A 19975-nucleotide genomic window follows, 5' to 3' on the forward strand; every position below is an offset into this window, starting at 1 on the left:
TGAGTGGAGGCTCTGCTATGGTTGACTTAGCCAGTAGAGAGTACATACATGAAATGTGGAAAAAGCTCCTCGTTTCCCACCCCTACCAAACATCCAGCTATCCTTACAACATGGGTAGAAAGGACCTTGTTTTAACAGCAGGTCTCATTAACATATCATCCCCTGTTACACATTGCCAGGGATGAAAAGAGATGGCTCAGCGTGCTGTCAGCTGCAGGGACTGATGGTGTGTCCTATTTTCAGGCAGCAGAGAGCAGAGCTGAGGCAAGATCCTTCCCTCTTCACTCCCAAACGCCTGTGGAAAAGTCGCTGCTTTACCCCCAGGTCCTGCACAGCAATCTTACTAAGCTTCAAGGACTGCTTGTCCATCAAATGCTATTGATCAGCCAGTTCTCCTTCCACCGGTGTGTGCCTGACACTCAGTCCCAAACCTCTCCTCCTCTTGCAGCCTAGAAAGACAGTATCTCCTTTCCCCTCTCCTGCTTTCCCTGGCTTTGCATCATGATGGCTGTTCAAACTGTCCACCAAGCACACCTCCTGCTGACGCACTGGCTTCTTTCTGCATCCTCTTCTACCTTCTCTTCAGGGTTGAGTCCTGCACAGCGTCACATATGCCACTAGCACAACTGAAGGCAATGGACTGAAGAGCACAGATGTAATTTGCCTATTCTCACTGCCTGAGCAAAAGTTGAAATAAAACAAAAAAAAAAAAAAGAGCATCAATAGGGGTATTTAGAGTTGAAAAAAGACTTTTTGCCACTACAGAGTCTGGCTCTGCAGGTAGATGGAATTGTGTTGATTTGAGATCCCATATGACAGCATCTTGTGATCAAACATCAAACTGGCAGACAAGGTAGGCAAAAAAGAAGAGAATACTAAAGAAGCTTTCTGACAGATGTGACTTATAAGCCATCCTAAAACAGAAGGTCTGCTTTGAGATTCAGTCCCAGGCAAACACTGCAAGGCCAAGTCACTAACACCCAGTCCTAACACCAGTGAGACAGGATCAGCACAGCCCATATCAAGTGAAATGATGAACAGTAAAAGGGTGCAGTTTGTCACACCCCATGAGTTTTTTGGTCGACACAGCATCTCACATGTAGCCAAGGCCACCATCTGCTGCTTCACAAAAAGCCACACTCCCTTCATGGCTGTAGCTGGCTGGGACTGTGATGCTCTAGGCAAAGGGACTCACACATCCCAGTTCCATGTGCCCTGTCTGTGCTCCACACTGGGCTATCCAGTCAAGTGACCTGTCAGCTGGAGGATTTTTTGGTCCATGTGGCACTACAAGCCCATTCCCTTTTTCCAGGTAACATCAGGCCAGTGCACCACAGGGCACATTTTATCCAGAGCAGGTCCCTCCCTAGCTTACAAGACACGACTCCATCCTTTAAGCTTGTCATCTTCTAGTATGAAAAGTAGGATAGCCTTGTCTGCTTTTTAGCTATGTCCTAAAACAGGTATCACCTCCTCAGCTCTTGCAGCATCCCCCAGCTGAAAACCCCACCGCAGCACTACTGGGGGAATGCACAGGATGGGACCAGTGGGGTCACAGTGCCCCAGAGAGCCTCGGGATGAGGGCTATGGACCCAATCTGGTCTGCAGCAGTTGCCTTGGCGATGGCATCATTGTGCTCCGGAGCCAATAAAATGTTAACCCCTTTGTTTGTAAAGCAAATTTGGCCACCCTGAACTGCTCTGCCTTGGGCAGAGCTGCCTTCTTAACAAGGCTTTGGCATTCCCTGGCCCCGAGGTGCAGCCCTGAGGCAACCTCCCAAAGCACTGCTCCGTTTCCCAAGAATCTTCGCCTGAAGCCATGGTTGCATGTGCAGAAGAAAGGAATTTTGTTCACTTCTCAGTGCACAGGGCTGGGCTGCTGCAAGGGCCACCACCTGCTCAAATATATCACTTTTCTGCATCATAGCCTTTTCTAATCTGGAACCCAACAGCATTTTCAACTAAACATTTATGGAAAAGACTGGTGTACTGCTTGCACATCTTCCCTTTCTAGAGCTACTAGCCCTTCTCAGTGCATGCAGAGAAGTGAGAGACACCCCTGCCCTCGGACGGAGTGCCGGCGCCACATGCTAATGAAGCCGAAGACAGACAGCAGTTGACAGATACTACCGAAGTGGGCTCAGAGGACAGAAAAAGAACAACTCAGAGGCAGAAATGAAGTGATACAAATCCACAATCCATGGACCTCGGCATAATACCTCTCCTGCTGCGTTGTGATGGCCATCAGCAGAGTTAACCTTCCACTCTAATCACAGTCATTAAATTCCTGCTAACGTCCCTGTCCTATGTCTGTCCAAACAGCTCTTTTATCTGTCACCTCCCCACACGGTGTGCCCGGCTCCCCACTGCCACAGCTCTCATTAATGCTGCTCTGGCTGGCTGATGAGGCAAGTGGCAGCCGGCTCCCAAGCCCAGATGAGTTTTGTAGACAGCAGGGGATGTTTATCCAACATGGAGGGGATGAAAGTGCAAACAAAGAGAGACCATACAATTACTCAGGCATCGCGCAGGGCCAGTCTCATTAAAGACAGTCTCCCTGACAGGAATTAATCTGAAGTGACAACCCAGTGAGCTAATTTAGCAAATGGGTTTGGGGCTTGGCCCAGTGCAAATTTCAGGGGGCTGTCTGGCAGGTAGAGCTGAACCTGCTTCTAGGAGAGGAAAGGCAGGAATGTGTTAAGCTGGATTGGTTCCTGCCCAAGACTGTGTATGAGAAGGTACTGAGGAGACAGCAGCCTCAGGTCTCCTTGAGGGGCACAATAAAGATTAAACTTTCCTACTGCACCAATAGCTTCTCCTTCCTCTTTCTCTTGCAGCCTCAGGTCACAGAAGGGCTCTAGCTCATTAAGTGCATAGTAATTCTGCCACTATCCCCTGTAACTACCAGCCCAATTCAGATCTTTTCTCCATGATGCAACCTGCTCGCAATATTAGATGGCTTTTCATTTCTCTGTAATGTTAGAGCAAAGCCCTGGGAGGGGATAAAATATACAGAGAGAAAAAAGCAACTTAAAAGGCTTTTTATTTTTTAAGCAAAGATCTGGTCTGGGGAGGCTGCTTTGAATCCCCAAGCAATGAAAAGCATTTTCAGTTGGAGTGCAGTGCCTCAGTGCCTTTCTACACTCCAAGAATACATGGAAGAAAAAAAGCTGACCAAACAAATAGCCCAAAAGCCTCGTGGCATCTGCCTGTAACCAAACCACCCAGGGCTGTTAACTCATTGAGTTCACCAGTAAAGATGAAGTAAGGTGGCTGGCATCTGGATCACTTGCCTTGCAGTGAGAAACGAAAAAACCTTCCAAGCTGTCAGGACAGAAGGCTGTGCGGCCCCTGCTGTTCCTCAGTGGGGAGGTTTGCCGCTCTGAATTGGCACTCAACAAAGCCACTGCCTAAGCCCCCCTGACCAATGCCCTTCAGGAAATAACCACCTCTTTGCTGAGACATAGAGCAGAGGCTTTGCAAGGAGCTTGCTTCAAGTTGCTATCATATGTGCTTTGCCTGGGTCAGTGGCTTCAAGCTGTCAAGCTGCTTATGCGGTTTTAATCGAAAGTTAATCCTTATTCTACTGGAACTGGTACGTCTGCTGCGGTGCTCGGCCTGCTCCACAGTGCTGGGAACAATCAGCTCTACTTGTCTGTCTTGCTGGGAGCCCCTGTGTATTACTTGGGAAACCATATTCCCCCTGACTGCTTGCAATACACCCAGGAATGCATGATCAGCTTTAGGGAGCCACTGTACAGGAAGAGTTGGAGGAGCCACGGTGCCAGCCAATTAATAAGCAGCACTTTGACTCTCACCCAGCTTCATTTTCAGCAGCTGCAGCAAGCAAATCTAATTCAGGGGTTCCCAGGTGCCTTGCAAACCATCCTGCTACTTGGGGATCTTCACATTACATATGCCAAGAGCTCTTTGAGCAAACCAGGGACTGTGAAATGAAAACTAGCAAACCATCTTGCAACCAGTGGGCATCCCAGCTGGTTGCCCTTTGGATTCCAGCTCAGCAAGAGTTAATTCTCCCCTTTCCATGCCCTCTACCCCTGACAGCCCCTCACAGCCCCAAGACTGCAGGCTGCTGCTGCCACATTTGTTCACCTTTAAGGTGCTGAAAAGCCCCTACCATGACCACTAAGGCTGCAGAGCTCCCAGGGCTGGCTGGGTAAGCTTTCATCAGCTTGATGATGGCAATAAATCCGTTGTGTCTGACCATGTGCAAGGCCCTTTTTACCTAAGGAGAATATTCCATTTCAATCCTAGCTCTCTAGGATTTTTCTGCCACCACAGCTAGTTCCTGGAAAGCCAGCATATCCAGTGAGGAGAGTGCGCAGGCAAATAGTAGCTCCGCATCCAGGCAGACAAATCCCCTTTCTTAAGAGCTCTCCAGTCAGTAATACTTTTAAGCTTTTGAGCTTTTGACGGTTATATTCAGTGAGGTCACTATGTTTCACAGTCCAACAATGGAACAGAAGTACGCAAACCTTACCCCAGGTGCCTCAGCACAAAGAAGAAGGTGCGACAAAGCAGCAGGGTCTTCAGGATATGGAAGAGGGTGATGGAGCAAGGGAAGGAGTGAAAGGTCGGGAGATGTCACGAGGCTTCTTGGAGTCCAAGTGAGACATCACAGGGAAAACACCAGGAAGGCAGAACAAGAGTATAAGGAAGTGGTAGGCTGAAGATGAGGGGGGATGTGATCCTCTGGGACAAGGAAATGAAAAGGGCTCAGTGAGACCTCAGCAAGGCATGCGGAAGGGGGGACCTTGCCATGAAACGCAAGTATTTTTGTTAGAAGAGGGCCAGGAGGAGGCAGTACTGTGAAAGACTTTTCCAATGTTTCCTGCTTGTGCTTGACAGAAGCGGGAAAAAACTCCCCTGCTTCCTCCTCCCTCTGCTCTCTCTTATTCAGACCCAGGTCACCATGATGAGACCTGTAGCCATTTCTAAGAGCCTGCCCATACATGAGACTGGGCTACAGCAGGGCCACAATATCACACTCCTCTAAAACACATCAGTCAATAGTTACAACTATGTGGTGATTCTGCAAAACATTAACAGCAGTAACTAATGGAGTACGAACAAAACTGGGGGGAGAGGTGTGTTAAATTTGCATGGCCGCTCAGCTCCCTTCATGTCATAACTCAAAGAAGAAAAGTGGGTTTCCCTTTTCTTGATCCCTTTCAGTAGAAGCTCAATGAAGAACAGATCCAAGATTACTTTTAAGAACTGTGCAAAAGGAAAAAAAACCCCTCAACATAACCAGAGAAGGATAAAACCCACAAATTTGTTCACTGATTCGCAGTGCTGATAATAGCAAAACTTGGCTCAGAGGGAAGAGCTACTATGACAAACTGCCTTCATTATTAGAGGCTCCCCTGTGTCTTGTATTATTATTAAGTACTGACAACGTGCTCCACACCGTGTGAGTAACAAACAAAGGCTATCCCACCCCAGAGAGCTCACAATCAAACGGAGACATAAAACTGGAGCCTACTGTGCAGAACTAGAGGAAAAAGACACTTGAATCTTTTTAATTATTTTGTTTTCTATCTACAGTAAACAAACTTTCTCTTGCAAAATGCATTTGCTTCCCAGCTACCACTGAATGGCAAGAAACACCAATCTTAAGTGTCCCCGTTTTTCAAAAATGTTGAACACAGGTGCTTTGCTGAGCATGGCTGAAAGTACCTGGCAATCCTGCTAAGTTAATCTGCTTTTTAAAAACATCAAACTCTTTTCTCTAACCTTCTCCAACCAGCGATGTCTTCAGATTTCACTGAGTTCTTCCCTCCAGCTCCCACCACCCAATATGATTTCTCTTCAAGCTAAGAAATGTTGAAACCCACTTTTCTTCCCCTGCAGAGTTCATATAGTCCAAATAGCTTAGTTACTGCAACAGTATGAAAGCCCTTCTGTAACACAAACAGTCTATGATTTTTCCCTGCAGTTCCTGCCTGGAGAGGTCTTCAGCTTATTCTCTTTTTTCTGCACGAGTGAGGAGGACGGAATACTACTTGTTTGAATCTTTGGCCTATAAATCTACAATACCTACTAATGACCGTAGGGTATTGTTCCCATTAAACCTCCATTCAAAACACTGAGCATGAACAGTCCAAAGGGAGCAGCAGGGCTTTGGAAGACCTGGATCGTACCCAACACCAGAGCTAAAAATGAACACTGAACTGTGCACTTGGCCTGTCTCTTACATTCTTTGGGGAAGGTGCAGGACCATCAAGATAGGGCAATTTCATCACTTTCAGCTCTTAATCAGTAAGGAGACATTGATGTAACTGCCTCCTTAACGGATGTCTTCCCAAGGGCATATGCTGAGGTTCCAGAAGAGCAGACCTTACCTGCCGGAGTTCCAGACGGTACTTGAGGATGGGATCCACAGCATCTGGCTCCTTCTGTGTCCACTGTAAGATGTAAGAGTAATTCTTGGACTGCTTCTGGCTCAAGGTGGGATTGGGAGTGTCATAATAAAACTCTGGGCTATAAGCTTTTGCTGGAGGGGAAAAAAAAAAAAGAAGGAAGAAAGTAAAAAGGTGGGATCAAGGGGAACATAAATTACAAAGAGATGTGGTGAAAGTGGATCAGCTCCACTCACCCAACTCATCCACCTACCTCTGACATGATGGACACCTTTACTGTTGCACTGATTTGCCACCATTTTCTGTGACTCGATACTGCTTTCACAGCTTAAACTACTGGGAGGATTAGCAGCCCTGCAACACCAGTGGGGCATGACCAGCACCTGAGAAGGTGGGAACAACTTCAGTTCTCCAGCTGGAACCAGCTCTAATCTTTTCTCCCTTGCTTTGTAGTTTAGATTGAGGTAACAGCTTTAAACTGGCATTTCTCCTGTTTCATCTGCTGCTTTACAGAGACTCCTGCTAACAAACTCTGAGGAAAGATCATTTGGCCAGTAGGTCATAGGAAAAGTGTTATTTATCACACAGGGACCAAGGCATTAAAAAGGAGACCTTGCTCCTTCTGCACCTCCCCTGCCTCGGCAACACAGTGCTCGAGCCTCTTTGTAGCACAACAGTCACCTCTACAGCAAAGGGGATGCTGACCTCAGCCTGGGTAAAAACAGCAGGAGCTTTGGCAGGGGCGGAGATGTCTTTTCTAAACTCACATCTCTCCTTAAAAACAGAGTGTAGCAGGAGAAGGGAAACACAGGAGAAACAACGTACCAGAGAGAAACTAGGCAGTTCAGGGAAGAAGGGACTTCGCACGATTTCCCCAGCCACTGCTGTCCTGAACCGCTACTAAACAGAATTTAAAGGCTACTGCCATGCAGCCCCCCAGCTGAAGGACTAATGCACACGGCCCAGAAGCAACTCGAGGTCTTACCCACAACTGGTTTTGCTCTATTTGAAATTACCTGCATTTCATCCCGTGAACTTCGATTTTTTTCAGGTCCTGTCCTGAGCCAGGTAGGAGCTGGACCTGAACAAAAACCCAGCTCTCTGGGTTCAGGTCCAATCTGAACCTGCAGTGACCAGAAAGGTGCCTAAGGCAGCAAGGGACACTGGAGAGCAGAACAGGCATAAACTGTCTCCCCAGGCTATTTGCTGCACCTTTCCACTTGAATTACAGAATTGCCACTCTGTGTGGTTATAATCAGGCTCGACAGGATTCAGTGTGGTTTTTTTTTTTTTTTATGAACTCAGATGTATAATATTGATATTTATTTCCAAGTCCTTTTTTTCTTATTATTTTTATTGACTTGAATTTTGGCACAAGCAAGAAGTTCAGAACCACCTCAGAGACTAATTGCTGCTTATTCAACTTGTATTGACTGTGGAAGTCAAGCTTCATAATGGATTCAGAAATAAAATCAGAACTGATGATAATCATCATCTTGCATGATATTAATTCCTTATTAATTGACTCAAAGATGGAAATGGAAGTTAAAAAAAAAGCTTTTTGGCCTTTTGATAGAACTACTGTACATCAAAATATTTTCAGAACTTCCTTTCTGGAAACTTTTAGCATTACTGGAAAGGTTTTTCTTTTGCTTAGAGCCTATGGGAAGAGCTGAAGGTTATTCACTCTGTCTTTCAGGGCTCTTCTGTGCTTGTGGCTAGTGGGAGAGCAGGTTATGGCCACTATGGGCTGCCTGATAACTTGCTCAAGAAGAGCGGGTTGGATGTCTCACTATCTTTACAAAACATCTTGGAAAGCTCATCACCCATCCGTAGATTAAAGTAATCCCATCCTGGGCAGATTCATGTACTCTATTTCCAGTACATTTGTGACCCCACAGTCACAAATGAGTCACTGCTTCCTTGTCACATAGAAAGGTTTATGGTCTTCCTTCTGTAGAGAAGAAACAAAACCAAAAAGAGACCATGCCATTCTGCCTACTTACACAGGAACGCTGTAGCTGATGTGAATTAAAACTCCAGCAATCCTGAGCCCAAGTGTAGCAGTCTAGTCACTGGATTATTTTTCAGGTTGCTCTACAGGCTCTGAAAGTCTTAATTGATTTGTAACTGTCCAGGAAACAGGCAGAGATGTCTGGAGCTGTACAGCTACCATCAGGTATCAATGCCTTGGAAACAGAGAAGGGATGCAGAAAAATAAAGGCTTGCTTCTTTCCTGATCAGTGCTCTCTGTGGATGCAACTTCCTTCTGCTGAGGGAATTCTTATCTAAGGCACAGCATGGCACACTGCGTGGCAATAAGTATTTGTTCCTGCTCCCAGCAAGAAATTCCTGGGAGCATTCCCAAAATTGATAGGGACACAGTTTTCTGTGATGGCTCATAGAGGGATATGGTTTGCCATCACTTAGTGATGTGAGAGTTATGAAAAAAGGTGAAAGAGGGACAAAGCTCTCAAGAAAAATCCACTGCCAGACAAATGCCAGGAAATTTCAAGGGGTGAGAGCAAAGTCCTGAAAAGGGACACAATTTGGATTCCTCCATTTCTGAGAGCATCTCAGAGTTACAGCATACCTGAGCTTTTCCAAACCTTACAAAAGATCTGCTTCAAAATCAGGCCTCTCTGGATGTTATTTATTCTCTTTGTTCAGCCCCGACTTGAAAAGTATTATAAATTGACCCCAAATCCAAACCCCAGTATTTGGGTTGAATTTATTGCTTATTAAGGCAACTTCATGGGAGAGCTTTTCTAGAAACTTGTTCCCAAGTCAATTCTGGGGTCGTGAAAAAAGCAGATTTAATAATCATCTGGAGGAGCCAGGTCAGATGTGTGGTTTTAGATGCTATAACTCTGCCATCTCTCTTTGCAGTTGCAGGTGCTGGAGAGAAATCCTATTATGGTGGATGATGGATTCACAGAAAACTGTGAGCTGCAAATCTACTGAGTACTAGTGTCCATATCCAGTTCATGTTTTTCCTGGGAAGCATCATGAGACACAAACAGACAGGAGATATAGGGAAGGTACAGAAATACATAACACAGGTTTTGTTTCTTGGTTTGTTTGCTTTTAAAGGGGAAATTAGATGGTTTGGAGCCTGCTGGAGGTATGTAGAGAGCTTTTCAATTCCCCATGGTCAATACTTATCAATGATACAGGTTGTCCAAGCTTGAAAGCTGATGGCAGCCTTGAATATAAAGTCCTGTATTTTTCAGGCAAGTGGTTGAACACTGTTAAAATGTAGCAGTGGCTAGCACTAACTGCTCCAGGTCCATCTGCCTGAATGATGGAGACAGATCTCCCTGTTGGCTTATGGAAAACCATTCCTCCTGAACAGAATGCTGTGTACAGAGGAGGCAGTAGAGGTTGGTTTTATTGGTACCAGTTTATGAGGAGCAAGCTTCTCACCTCTGTGACCCCATCCAACAGCTTGCTCTGATGTGGATTCTGTGACTTACCAGACACCTGGAAGAGGCAGGTGGAGACTCCCACGTCATTGGAAATGCTGCACTCGTAGGTCCCACTGGTCTCCCGGCTGACACTGTCCACCTTCAGCTCCGAGTAGTCCTGCTGCTCTGCCAGGGGCTGCGCCAGGAGGGTCCCATTGAAACGCCAGACAGAGGTGGCCACCTTCATGGGGCTGCCCTTCAGCATGGTGCAGCGCAAGGTGACACTGTGCCCCATACCCTGGCGTACATCCTGGAAGGCTGGCTCCACCACGGGGGGGACTGGAGACCGAACAGAGCAAAGACAGGGATGCAGTCAGGGAACAATCGTCTCACTCAGCACGGTCACCCTGTCTGCCTCTGATGAGGCAGACACATATGGTTTCCAAGGGCATATTTATTTTCTAGTGGGAACAGGATCCGTCAAACCAAAAGCAATAGTCATTTGACATCTCCTAACTGGGCTGTGGCCACATCCCCCCTCCCTCCTATTTATGAGGTAGGGGTGGCCTTTAGCAAGTACTCCTTCCACACTGAGACACTGCTTGGAGGAGCTACCAAGCCCTCCTTTTTCGTGCCAAAAATGCAACCCTAGTAGCTGAGTGTCACGGCTTGGATTCAACCCTCAGATCCTAATCAGAAAAAACATAGTCCTCTTTTGCAGAATGAAATGCACTCCCTGAGCAGGCAGGTAAGCTCCCAATCAGTTAAATTCATGTTCTTCTTGTCAAAGTCTGGCAGGGTTATCAAGGACTCCGTGCTTAGATGGAGGGATATGCACTGGCTGTCCCTACAGACCTGAAGGGGTGTTAGAGGGCTTCCCCCAAGTACATCAATACAACACATCAGGGACCAGCTACAGGGACTCTGAGTCCTATTTTTATATCTGAAAACAATGCCCTGATGTTGGGAGGTGAGTCACATCTATCCATGTCAGCTTCTCTACCGGTAGTGTGAGAATGGGAACGGCAATGTGTGTTCACCTCCTTAGCAAAGGGAGACTACCATGTCTTGTTCTTCAGCACTTGTAAAAATTTACAGGAACCTCACAATTTGGGCACGGTTGAAGCAGAGCAAGGAGAATGTCTGGATTGGTACTGTTTAGGTTACCCCTTATTTAATGCAATTGCAGAGGACTTCAGTCTCCACAGCCGTCTGATAGACATGTTTCACTTGCAATAAACTTTTAATTAAAACACTACAGCATAGGGATAACCAGAAGCTCTCCATCTAAAATGAGAAAAGCTTCCTGAACACAAAACAGCTGTTCGCCCAAATGTAAAAGATGGAGAACTGATTTAGAGCAGCTTCAGCACAATCACAACTCACCTTCTCCATGTTCAAAGCACCTGCTCTTCCAGAGATGATTTCTATGCACTACAGATGTGCAGAGCACCCACCTCCTCTAAAGGTCCACAGAACTGCCAAGCACAGCCAGGCCCAAACACCTGCAGCACCCAGCATCTGAAGTGCCACGAACACCTCCAACAACTACCATGGGTTACTCAGCATCCCTGCTGCCCTGAACACAGCCATGACAGGAGGGCTCCAGCTCACCGGTCTCTCCTCTCCCATAGCCTGACCCCCAGCAAGACTCACTGACACCTCTGTAACACTAGTGACATCTCCATCTTCACCACAGATGAAGGCGGTGCACATGCTGTCCCATAGGTAGGCACGCATAGTGTCCCAGGGCACAAATGCATCTGTGGATATGCAGCTTACAATCATCCGCTCCACCTGGCAGCCCTGGTTTGACACGGCTGGTTGTTTTCAAGATACCTGTTCTCAGCTCTCAGTCTCTGGGCCCCTTGCTGCACTTCAGTGGATTAAAAGCAGCCCTTGACTGAGATGAGTGGCATGGTCAGCTCATTACAGATGGCTTTGCTAGCAGTGTGTCTCTGCAAGTGCTCCAAGTGCTGACTTGCCTTTGGCTCACGTCTCCCACCTCATGGTGAGAATAACGTGAGAAGTTGTTTGATTAGACCTAGTGCCACAAATGTGTCATCTCCATCCCTAGCTGCTATCCCATTTCTTCAGTCACATCTGCTCCTTAATTGAAGCTGGTGGGGTCTCACATTACAATCTAGGCCAGCTGGTGATATAGGGGGAAAAAAAAGGAAAAAGGGAGGAGAAGAGAAAAAAGAAGGCTTAAAAAAAATCGCACAGCAGCTCCAGAGGTACTCAAAGCGGTTTCTCTCCTGAGGAGGAGAGAGAGGAGTGGGAGAGCAGCTTCCCCCCACTGCACCTGGCTGTGCCTGTCTATGGGGCTGGGACAAAGGAAGAGAAAAGGTCTGAAACTGGACAAAGTGCTGACTGCAAGGAAACACACTGCAGGGAAGGTGCCCTCCTGGGCCTCACTGAGAGAGTGTCTGGAGCTGGTAAAGGGTCACGGAGGAACAGAGTTGAGATGCCTCAAATGCTTCCTCAGGTCACTGGAACAGCCGGGCAGCCAAGGATGCGGAAGATATTTAATCTTCTTCAGCTGGGAAATGGGATTTCCTTGATTTGCACTGGGACAGGCTCTGGGCCTATGTTATCATTTTGCAAAGGGAATGTCTGAAAGTGCCTCTAAATTAAAAATTGATTACATTTTCTTCTCTTGTCTCTGGCACTAGGAAACACCCAATGAGCATTAACTCTGCAGGTAGTTCTGTAGCTCCTGGATTTTCTGAAGAGAGGGATGAAGTAGATCATCCCATTGCTGCAAAGCATACAGAACTATACCAAGGGTTAGCTATTCCCAAAGGTTCCCAATGGATATGAAAACAAAGAAAGGTCAACAGCAATTACAGAGCCAGACATCAGCTTCAGCCTCAATGCCTACTGGGGAGTCCACACTTGTTCAAGAAGGTTACACACAAAAGGCAGACTTCACCAGAAAGGCAGGGATTCAATCTGTAAAACCTAGCTGCTAACAACACAGCCTTTTCTGTTTCTGTTCTTTTTCCCTGGCTTAAAGGCAAATGAAAGCTTGTTTAAATGAGCTGGTGCTCCTACTCGCTAGAACTGGGAACTGAACAGCTCCTGAGATGGGGACTGTCTCAGAGCAGAGACCTCCCACATGACTCCTGCACAGACACCGTTAGGGAACTGCAGGAAAGGATAATGATTTCCCAGGTGCCTCTTATACCTACAGGCAGGCAGCATCCCTTCTGGGTAGAAGAGAGCAGTATTGGGCTATTCTGGCTGGCTAAGCTGCCATGATGCTCTTTGAGGACCTTGGGTATCAGCCCAGTTTTTAGCCCAGTTACAAAGCTGAGTCCTTGCCCAGACATTCTTCAAATGCCTTTCTGTATCCCCCCCAGAACTCCAATGCCTGTGTCTGAAATGCTCTTTTAAGCAGCCACCACATTGCAGGCAGCAGTTGCTACACTTAAAGGAGGTAAAAAACCTCTGTGCATATACAGGGTTTTGGGATCTCCTGGTAAGAAACACAGCAAACAAATATAGACAATTACTGATCTCTCTCAACACACAGCTTAAGTCTAGAAGAGCTCACTGGCAAGAGGAGTGATGAAAGGGGTGAAGAGGTAATGTTGAAGTGAGGCTCCTCCAGCAACCTTGTTAAGATGCTGTTGCTGCAAAACACAAGGCAGGGCAGCCTGCCTTTGCAGCAGAATTAGCTAGTTAGGAGCAAATCAAATCAGCCAAACACAGGCAACCTACTCTAGCATGCCAAGCACCCTAAAGCAAAGCCAGGCTGCAGGCAGCTCCCTTGCTGTGAGCCAGAGCAGATGCTCTGCACTGAAGGGTTGCTAAGCTAACACAGTGTTCACAATGATGAAAAAACAACAGCGAGGAAAGCACAACAGAGAAATGTCAAGCACCAAGGAGCGTTGCTTTGTGTCTCAATAACCTCTTACTTTCTTGGTTTCACTGGAAATAACCAGAATTGAAATGTTCATCCTGCTAGGTGAGTGAGAAGTGCACTAGCTGATGAGTGGTGGTTAACTTGGTTTAAGTCTGTTTTTATTTTAGCCTTGAGGAAGGGAAGAGTGTTCTTCCTTACAACAGCCAAAGAGCTTGAAGAAGAGACCACACTTTTCTTGCACTGTTACTGTGCTGTCCTGCTTGGGCAGAGCTCAAGAAGGGGTATTCAGCCATCCCTGCAATACTGTCTGATTGCTAGATTCCCATCAAATTCAGAGGCCTCCAGAAGGCAGAGATGTTTCTTTCACCAGTGATGAAGTCAGAGCATCCCAGGATGGCAGAGATGCACTACAGAAAGTTTTTTACTTGTGAGGTAAATATATAAAAAAAAAATCACTTAAATTAGAAAATGGGGATGCTGTCATGAGTCTGCTCAATCTGGTATAGATGAAAGGCAAAGAAAGGCTCCTATTGGAGTGGACTGATGCACAGAAATCAGCGACAAGTTTAAACACAAAACAGGATCTATAGAACAGGGGAGTACTGAGAGAACAGACCTCGCATTAATTGTTCAGGCAATAACTGAGAAGGTTGAATATCACAGACACCACAAGACAACGCTACTATGCAAGACACATGCAAAGTCTCCTTTCCCACCGTAGCTTGAGAACTGATCAATTCCCAAATGCTGGCTCATTTTGGAAGGGTTGTCAGAGCTGAGGAACTCACTCATAATCTGCTTTCTGACTTAAATGCAGCCTTGTCTCCTGTGTAGCCACCCTGACCAGCGGCTGACAACAGCCATCTCTGTAGGTGGTTAGCTGCCTGCATTGTACTGCTGGTCTGTGGAGCTGCCATGGGCTGCTGCACTCTTATTTTTCTACAGGAATTTACTTTCTGCAATGCTTCCTCTGCTGCAAAGAGCACTACAGTGCAGCAATGTCCAGGAGGAAAAAGAGAGGCACAAAACAGAAGGATGTCCTAATCGAGGTCATACAAACAGGCAGCATGAGACAGAAGCAGCAAGGACTCCTGTATCCTGACCCTCAGTATCTGGTGTCCTGAATCAGAATACCTTCCATAACAGGACCCATATCCCAGTCCTTCCATCCTTAGCCCAGGCTTCCTTCTCTGTGAGAAACACCTTCTACTCTACCAGAGTCAGCCTTTACATTTTTATTTAAATTTAGGAAGTGCAATACGTAACACAAGTGACAAAAATAGCAAGCCTTGCTAGACTAGAAAGCAGCTTTATTTTGAGTAGCTTTCATTCCACCCTACTAACTGACCCCCTCAAAGCTTAACTATGCATCATAGCGCCAGTGGGACTCCTGCCTTTAACCATCACCTTATCCCATGTGTGAGACCTAACTGATTGCTCACTTGCTGGATTAACATTGCAAATGACACATAGATAACCTGGTATGAAAGACTGTACTTTGTGGTTAGTTACAATTATTAGCTGTGTCTTGTTATCCAAAGTAGTTAATGGCACCAGGCAGTAATTTCTCTCTCTAGAAAGCAAATCAGCACAGGAAGCTATTAAGGCCTTATGAGACCCGTATGACCCCATTCAGCATCCATTTAATTTCTTAAAGGTATCCTTCTGTAGTCATACTGGATGCAATCTTCCCTAATCTCCTCCAGACAACCAAAGCAACCCCAGCAAAAGTGCCTTCCCTATCCAGGCTCTGGTCCCACAGTCTGGGGTAATAAAGATGTTACAGGCATCAAAGATACTGCACCCCTTTTCTCACAGCAGGTAGAGAACTCCAGGGTTTCAGCTCTCTACCAGAGCTCTCTACCCAAACAAGTGGGAAGCTCTTTTATTATCACAAGGCTGGGAAATCACAGCTGAGCAATTCTGTTCCTTGCCACAGCACCCACACCCTTGGAACACACATTATGCACCAGCAGTTTACCCTGCGAAGACAAATATCCAACCCATATTTACAAGTCCAGTCTCATATGCTTGTTTCTGAGAGATATAATTGAGTAGTTAGAAGCAGGGAGAGGGAGGAAGGCTTGTTCAACCTATTTCAAAAGCCAGAATCTCTTTCTTTCATCTTAAATGCCTTTTGCCTTTGCACTTCAGTCTCCCCATGCGTAAAGAGATAAAAAGTCTGCTTTTTGCATAGTGCTTGAAAGCCAAGTTGCAAGTATTGTTATTTCAAAGAAAACAAATTTGTTTGTGTACATTTTCTGCTAGACAAGTGGGTGCAGGGTCTGGAGAGGCAAGGCTCAGAGCAGAGAATGCTTAATTCTGTGCTAGTTGACTGCTTTTAAAAGAAGAGCAAATGAAATGTATTCACTACCAGCTTTTCTGCTTTCCTCTTCCCTGAACTTTCCAAGCCAATTAGCTCAACCAGTCTTCACCTTGTTTTAATAAAGAGGGATTTACTAAAGGATTTCTTCTTCTGCATGACAAGCTGTGCTGATTAATACATGAGACCCCTAGCTCACTTTACAGAGTGCTTTGAAGAAAGTCCATCCTGGGTGGGAATTTCCAGACCTTCAGCCTCACAGACATGCCTCCTCAAAAAAAGATCTGTCCCAGACATGCTGGAATGCCACTCAGACTCACTGCCCAATTAATTCGTGCTAACAGGACACTACAAAGCCAAGTATTCTCCTACAATGTAAAGCCACCTCATTCCCATGCCTCACTTATCTTCAAGCACCTGGTTTCAAAACACTACACTCCTCTAATTGAAAAAGATAAGTGGGAAAAGATGGTGTATGTACAGAAAACACATACACATTTGTATGTGAAAAGCATGCTGATAATCCTCCCCCCAGCCACATACCACCCAATTAGCAAAGTTGTGCACAAGAGAAATAACGAGGGTGAGAGAGTGGGTATTTCAGTGCTAATACCATTAATTACTACCAGACCAATGGTATAACCCAAACTTGGATTTTTTTTTTTTTTTTCACAGACAAACATGAAAATATTTTCTTTAGCTCACAACCAATTTTGCTAATTATAACATGGTCAAGCAGAATGACGGCCAGGGTGGATCTGCCCACCCTTCATTCTCCTACCCACCCACATACCCACAGGAGGGGAGCCCTCCCATGTGTAGCATTGTCGGATCACCAACTATCTGTTCAAGTTCTGCCTGTCTTCTACAAGATAACAAGATATCAGCTCACACCCATGCATCTGTTATTACATACCTCTGTTTAACAAATTGGGCTGTCAGTGACACGCCGCTCCCAAAAGTATATAAATAGTTTAGATGCAAACATTCACTAAGAGTCAGCCAATGATATTCTCTCCCCAAAAGCATCCCGTATGCATTAACTTTTGGCAGAGAACCAGTTATCTTACTACTCAATAATTCATAGGTGAGCTACTCAGCTGGGTAGTTCTGGGAATAAAGCAAATCATTGCCAGTGCAAACTAAGGAAAAGAAAAAAAATAAGATCAACCCACAAAAAAGAACAAAATGAGATTCTTCTTCCAAAACAGAGAATCCACATCTTTCCTCTTCAGAGTTTATCACTAGTTTTCCTTACTATATAACCCAACTCCCTTGCTTCAGTTTAAGCCTACTGCAAGTCCTCCCTACAGGTGTTTTTATGTCCTATGTTATTCTGCCCTATCCCCAGTAGCTCCCAACCTGAAGAAATACTAAAAGGAGAAAATTCTTAGTCCTTTTCTCCTCCTCCCAAAGTCCTTGACAAGAGGATGTTGACATGTTATGAGTGTGTATGTATACGTATCTTTACAATTCCTCTTTCTCTCCTTCCTCTCTTCTTCAGGTGGCAGAAGCACAGCTTTAGTCAGTTCCTATTTAGATTTTGTTTTCCCTGAGCAGAAACACTGTCCTTGGCTTTTAAATGCCAGAGGAATCACATGCAAAAAGTCTAGGAAAGGGAAACTTAAAAGAGAAACTTGAATCTACATCTCTGACTCTCCTCATGTTCCTGGCACAAACAGCAGGGCACAGGGGCCCAATAATGGGGCAGAGATCAACAGGCACCATTTACAACCTTGCAAGCAGAAACACCATCACAGCAGAACACATTCCCTGTGTTCCATCCACTGTGTAAAGAAGGGTAAATAGAGGGAAAACAGTCAGTCTGTGATGTTCATAATCCTAGGATGAGCCCTTCACATTCCTGAGAAGGATTTGGGACAACTGGGAAAGGATTGGTCACCTCCCCCCCAGGTTTAGCAGTAAACCTGGCACTAGCTGCAGCAGGACTTCAAAGACCTAATTTATCCCATCGAACTCCAGGTTCTTCATTGAGGCACTCAACTTAGGAATGCCACCTCTCTCCAAGGCTACTGACTACGAGGCACATCTCCAGAGGATGATTCAGATGGTAGGAATCCCTGGGTGTCCTGCCTCTGTCCTGGGCCTGCACAAGGAGCCTAAGGTGATCCCAGCCCTCACATCTCTGTGGGATGAATGCAGAGCAAAGTAAATGCACAGAAGTGGCCAGTGCCACCCTCCTATATGAACCTCTCCGTGAACTCAGTGCCTTGTTTAATGAGTTGATCAGTAGGCTGAGTCATAACACGCAGCTGAAACTTGGGCAGCATATCCTGCTCTTGGACAAGAGACACCTCTTGTGCTCGAACTGCTGCGTGCCACAAACAGCTAACCTGGGAAGGAAAACAGACACTGGCCTGCAGTGTCATATTCCCCATAGCAAATATAGTGATTACAGTGAATTAGTGCCACCACTAGGGCTACATCCAGAGTATGCAGCTGCCACCTACAAGGAATGTTCAAGTTTCCTCTTGTCTTCTACAGGGGATCTCACCTGCAACCAGAGGAGCTACTGGGCAGAGGTGAATGCTGACTCCAAGCAGCAATCCAATAGAAACAGGTTCCTATTCCGCCACCAGCTGCCTTAGCAATTCAGTTGCCTCCATATATTTACACCCTTTTAATAAAAGAACTGAAAGTTAAAAGCAGGGAGGCTGCAGGAGAAAGTACCTCTGAGAACTGCAATCCTGTCAAAACAGAAAAGAGTCCCTGCTTTAGAAATACAGTGATTGTCAGGGTTGTAGGGGTCAGAGATTTCTGCTCACAGCTGGGACACAGCATTATCTCACCTTCTGTTTTCAGTTTGAAAGCTAAATTGGGACCACAAGACAATCCCTTCACAGCTGCTTTCAAAACACATAGGCAAAGCAAGAGGCAGCACAGGCAAAACCAGAAATATTGATTTAAAAATCAGACCTGCTTTAATGATGAGGTAGTGGGATCAGAGCTGGAAAGGGGAGAGATCCAAGCCAGAAAGAGCCTGCTAGGGGAAGAAGGGCCATCCAAGGCAATTAAGATACTAATACTAACCAGCATTCCTTAACATGTTTACTTGGAAATCTTTGTCTGTACTAGTAACCAAAAAGGACACACGGGGCAAAGCTGTACCAGGAAGAGATAATACAATGGTTCGCCACTTATCTACGGAGTGAAAAGAGGACAAGCTTCCCCATTAAAACAGGCTTTTCCTCAGCCTCTCCTTCAGGCCTAGTAGGGAATTTGGATCAAGGAGAAAAAACTCTGCATAGAGCAACATGCAGTTCTCCATCACTTCTCTATCAGCTACCTCGGAGTTCTGCTGCCAATTGTTTAATATCCTGCTCCACTAACTGCCATCATTACCCCATTTTTCCATCCTTCACTCATGATTGGTCTTGATTCATCTGAGGAAGATGACGACAATGAAAACGTAACTGTTCAGAAAGAGTCTGAAAGAATGCTCAAACTAAAAGATTTACGGCAAACGTTCAGTTTCATAGATTAAACAGCTGAGGTCAACAGATATCAAAGCAATTTTTCCCATAAGAATTAATGTAACAAGGGGGGTGGTGCATACAGGAACTCAAGAAATGCATGCAATTTAAAAACACAGGCTCAGTATATATGGCACAGAGAAAGGAGAGGAAGGAACATTTTTTATTGTAAGCATTTTTACTGTCACTCTCTGGATGGTTACTGCTTCATCATTGTCATCATCATCTTCAGATGAATCAAGGTAGATCAAATCAATCAAGGGCAAAGGATAGAAAAATGAGGATAGATTCAGGAGGTCATCAGATGAAATGGCTGAGGTCTGTCATAATAGTGACTGGCTCCAAAAACCAGCTGCCAAATAGTCACCTTCTCTGCCATATGTAGGTTTTGTCTTTCCTTTCTTCACACCATTACCTGCACACATTTAAAATGTGTGAATTCCATAATGGCCTTTGCTCAACTCCTCCTCTATTAATTTATTATGAAAAAAATACTTT

General features: G+C 45.6%; 1 protein-coding gene across 1 annotated transcript in view; it reads right to left on the reverse strand.

The window, feature by feature from the left end:
• Nucleotides 1-19975, reverse strand: part of MDGA1 (MAM domain containing glycosylphosphatidylinositol anchor 1) — a 152834-nt gene that overhangs the window by 50598 nt on the left and 82261 nt on the right. Inside the window, exons 9-10 of the mRNA XM_027735136.2 lie at nt 9859-10128; nt 6365-6516 (exon numbers count right to left, since the gene is read on the reverse strand). Coding sequence (XP_027590937.1) covers nt 6365-6516; nt 9859-10128 — 422 coding nt within the window. The remainder of the gene's footprint in view (nt 1-6364; nt 6517-9858; nt 10129-19975) is intronic.

The sequence above is a fragment of the Pipra filicauda genome, unplaced genomic scaffold (assembly GCF_003945595.2).
Source record: "Pipra filicauda isolate LSUMZ 115617 unplaced genomic scaffold, ASM394559v2 scaffold72_size3293161_pilon, whole genome shotgun sequence".
Lineage (NCBI taxonomy): Eukaryota > Metazoa > Chordata > Aves > Passeriformes > Pipridae > Pipra > Pipra filicauda.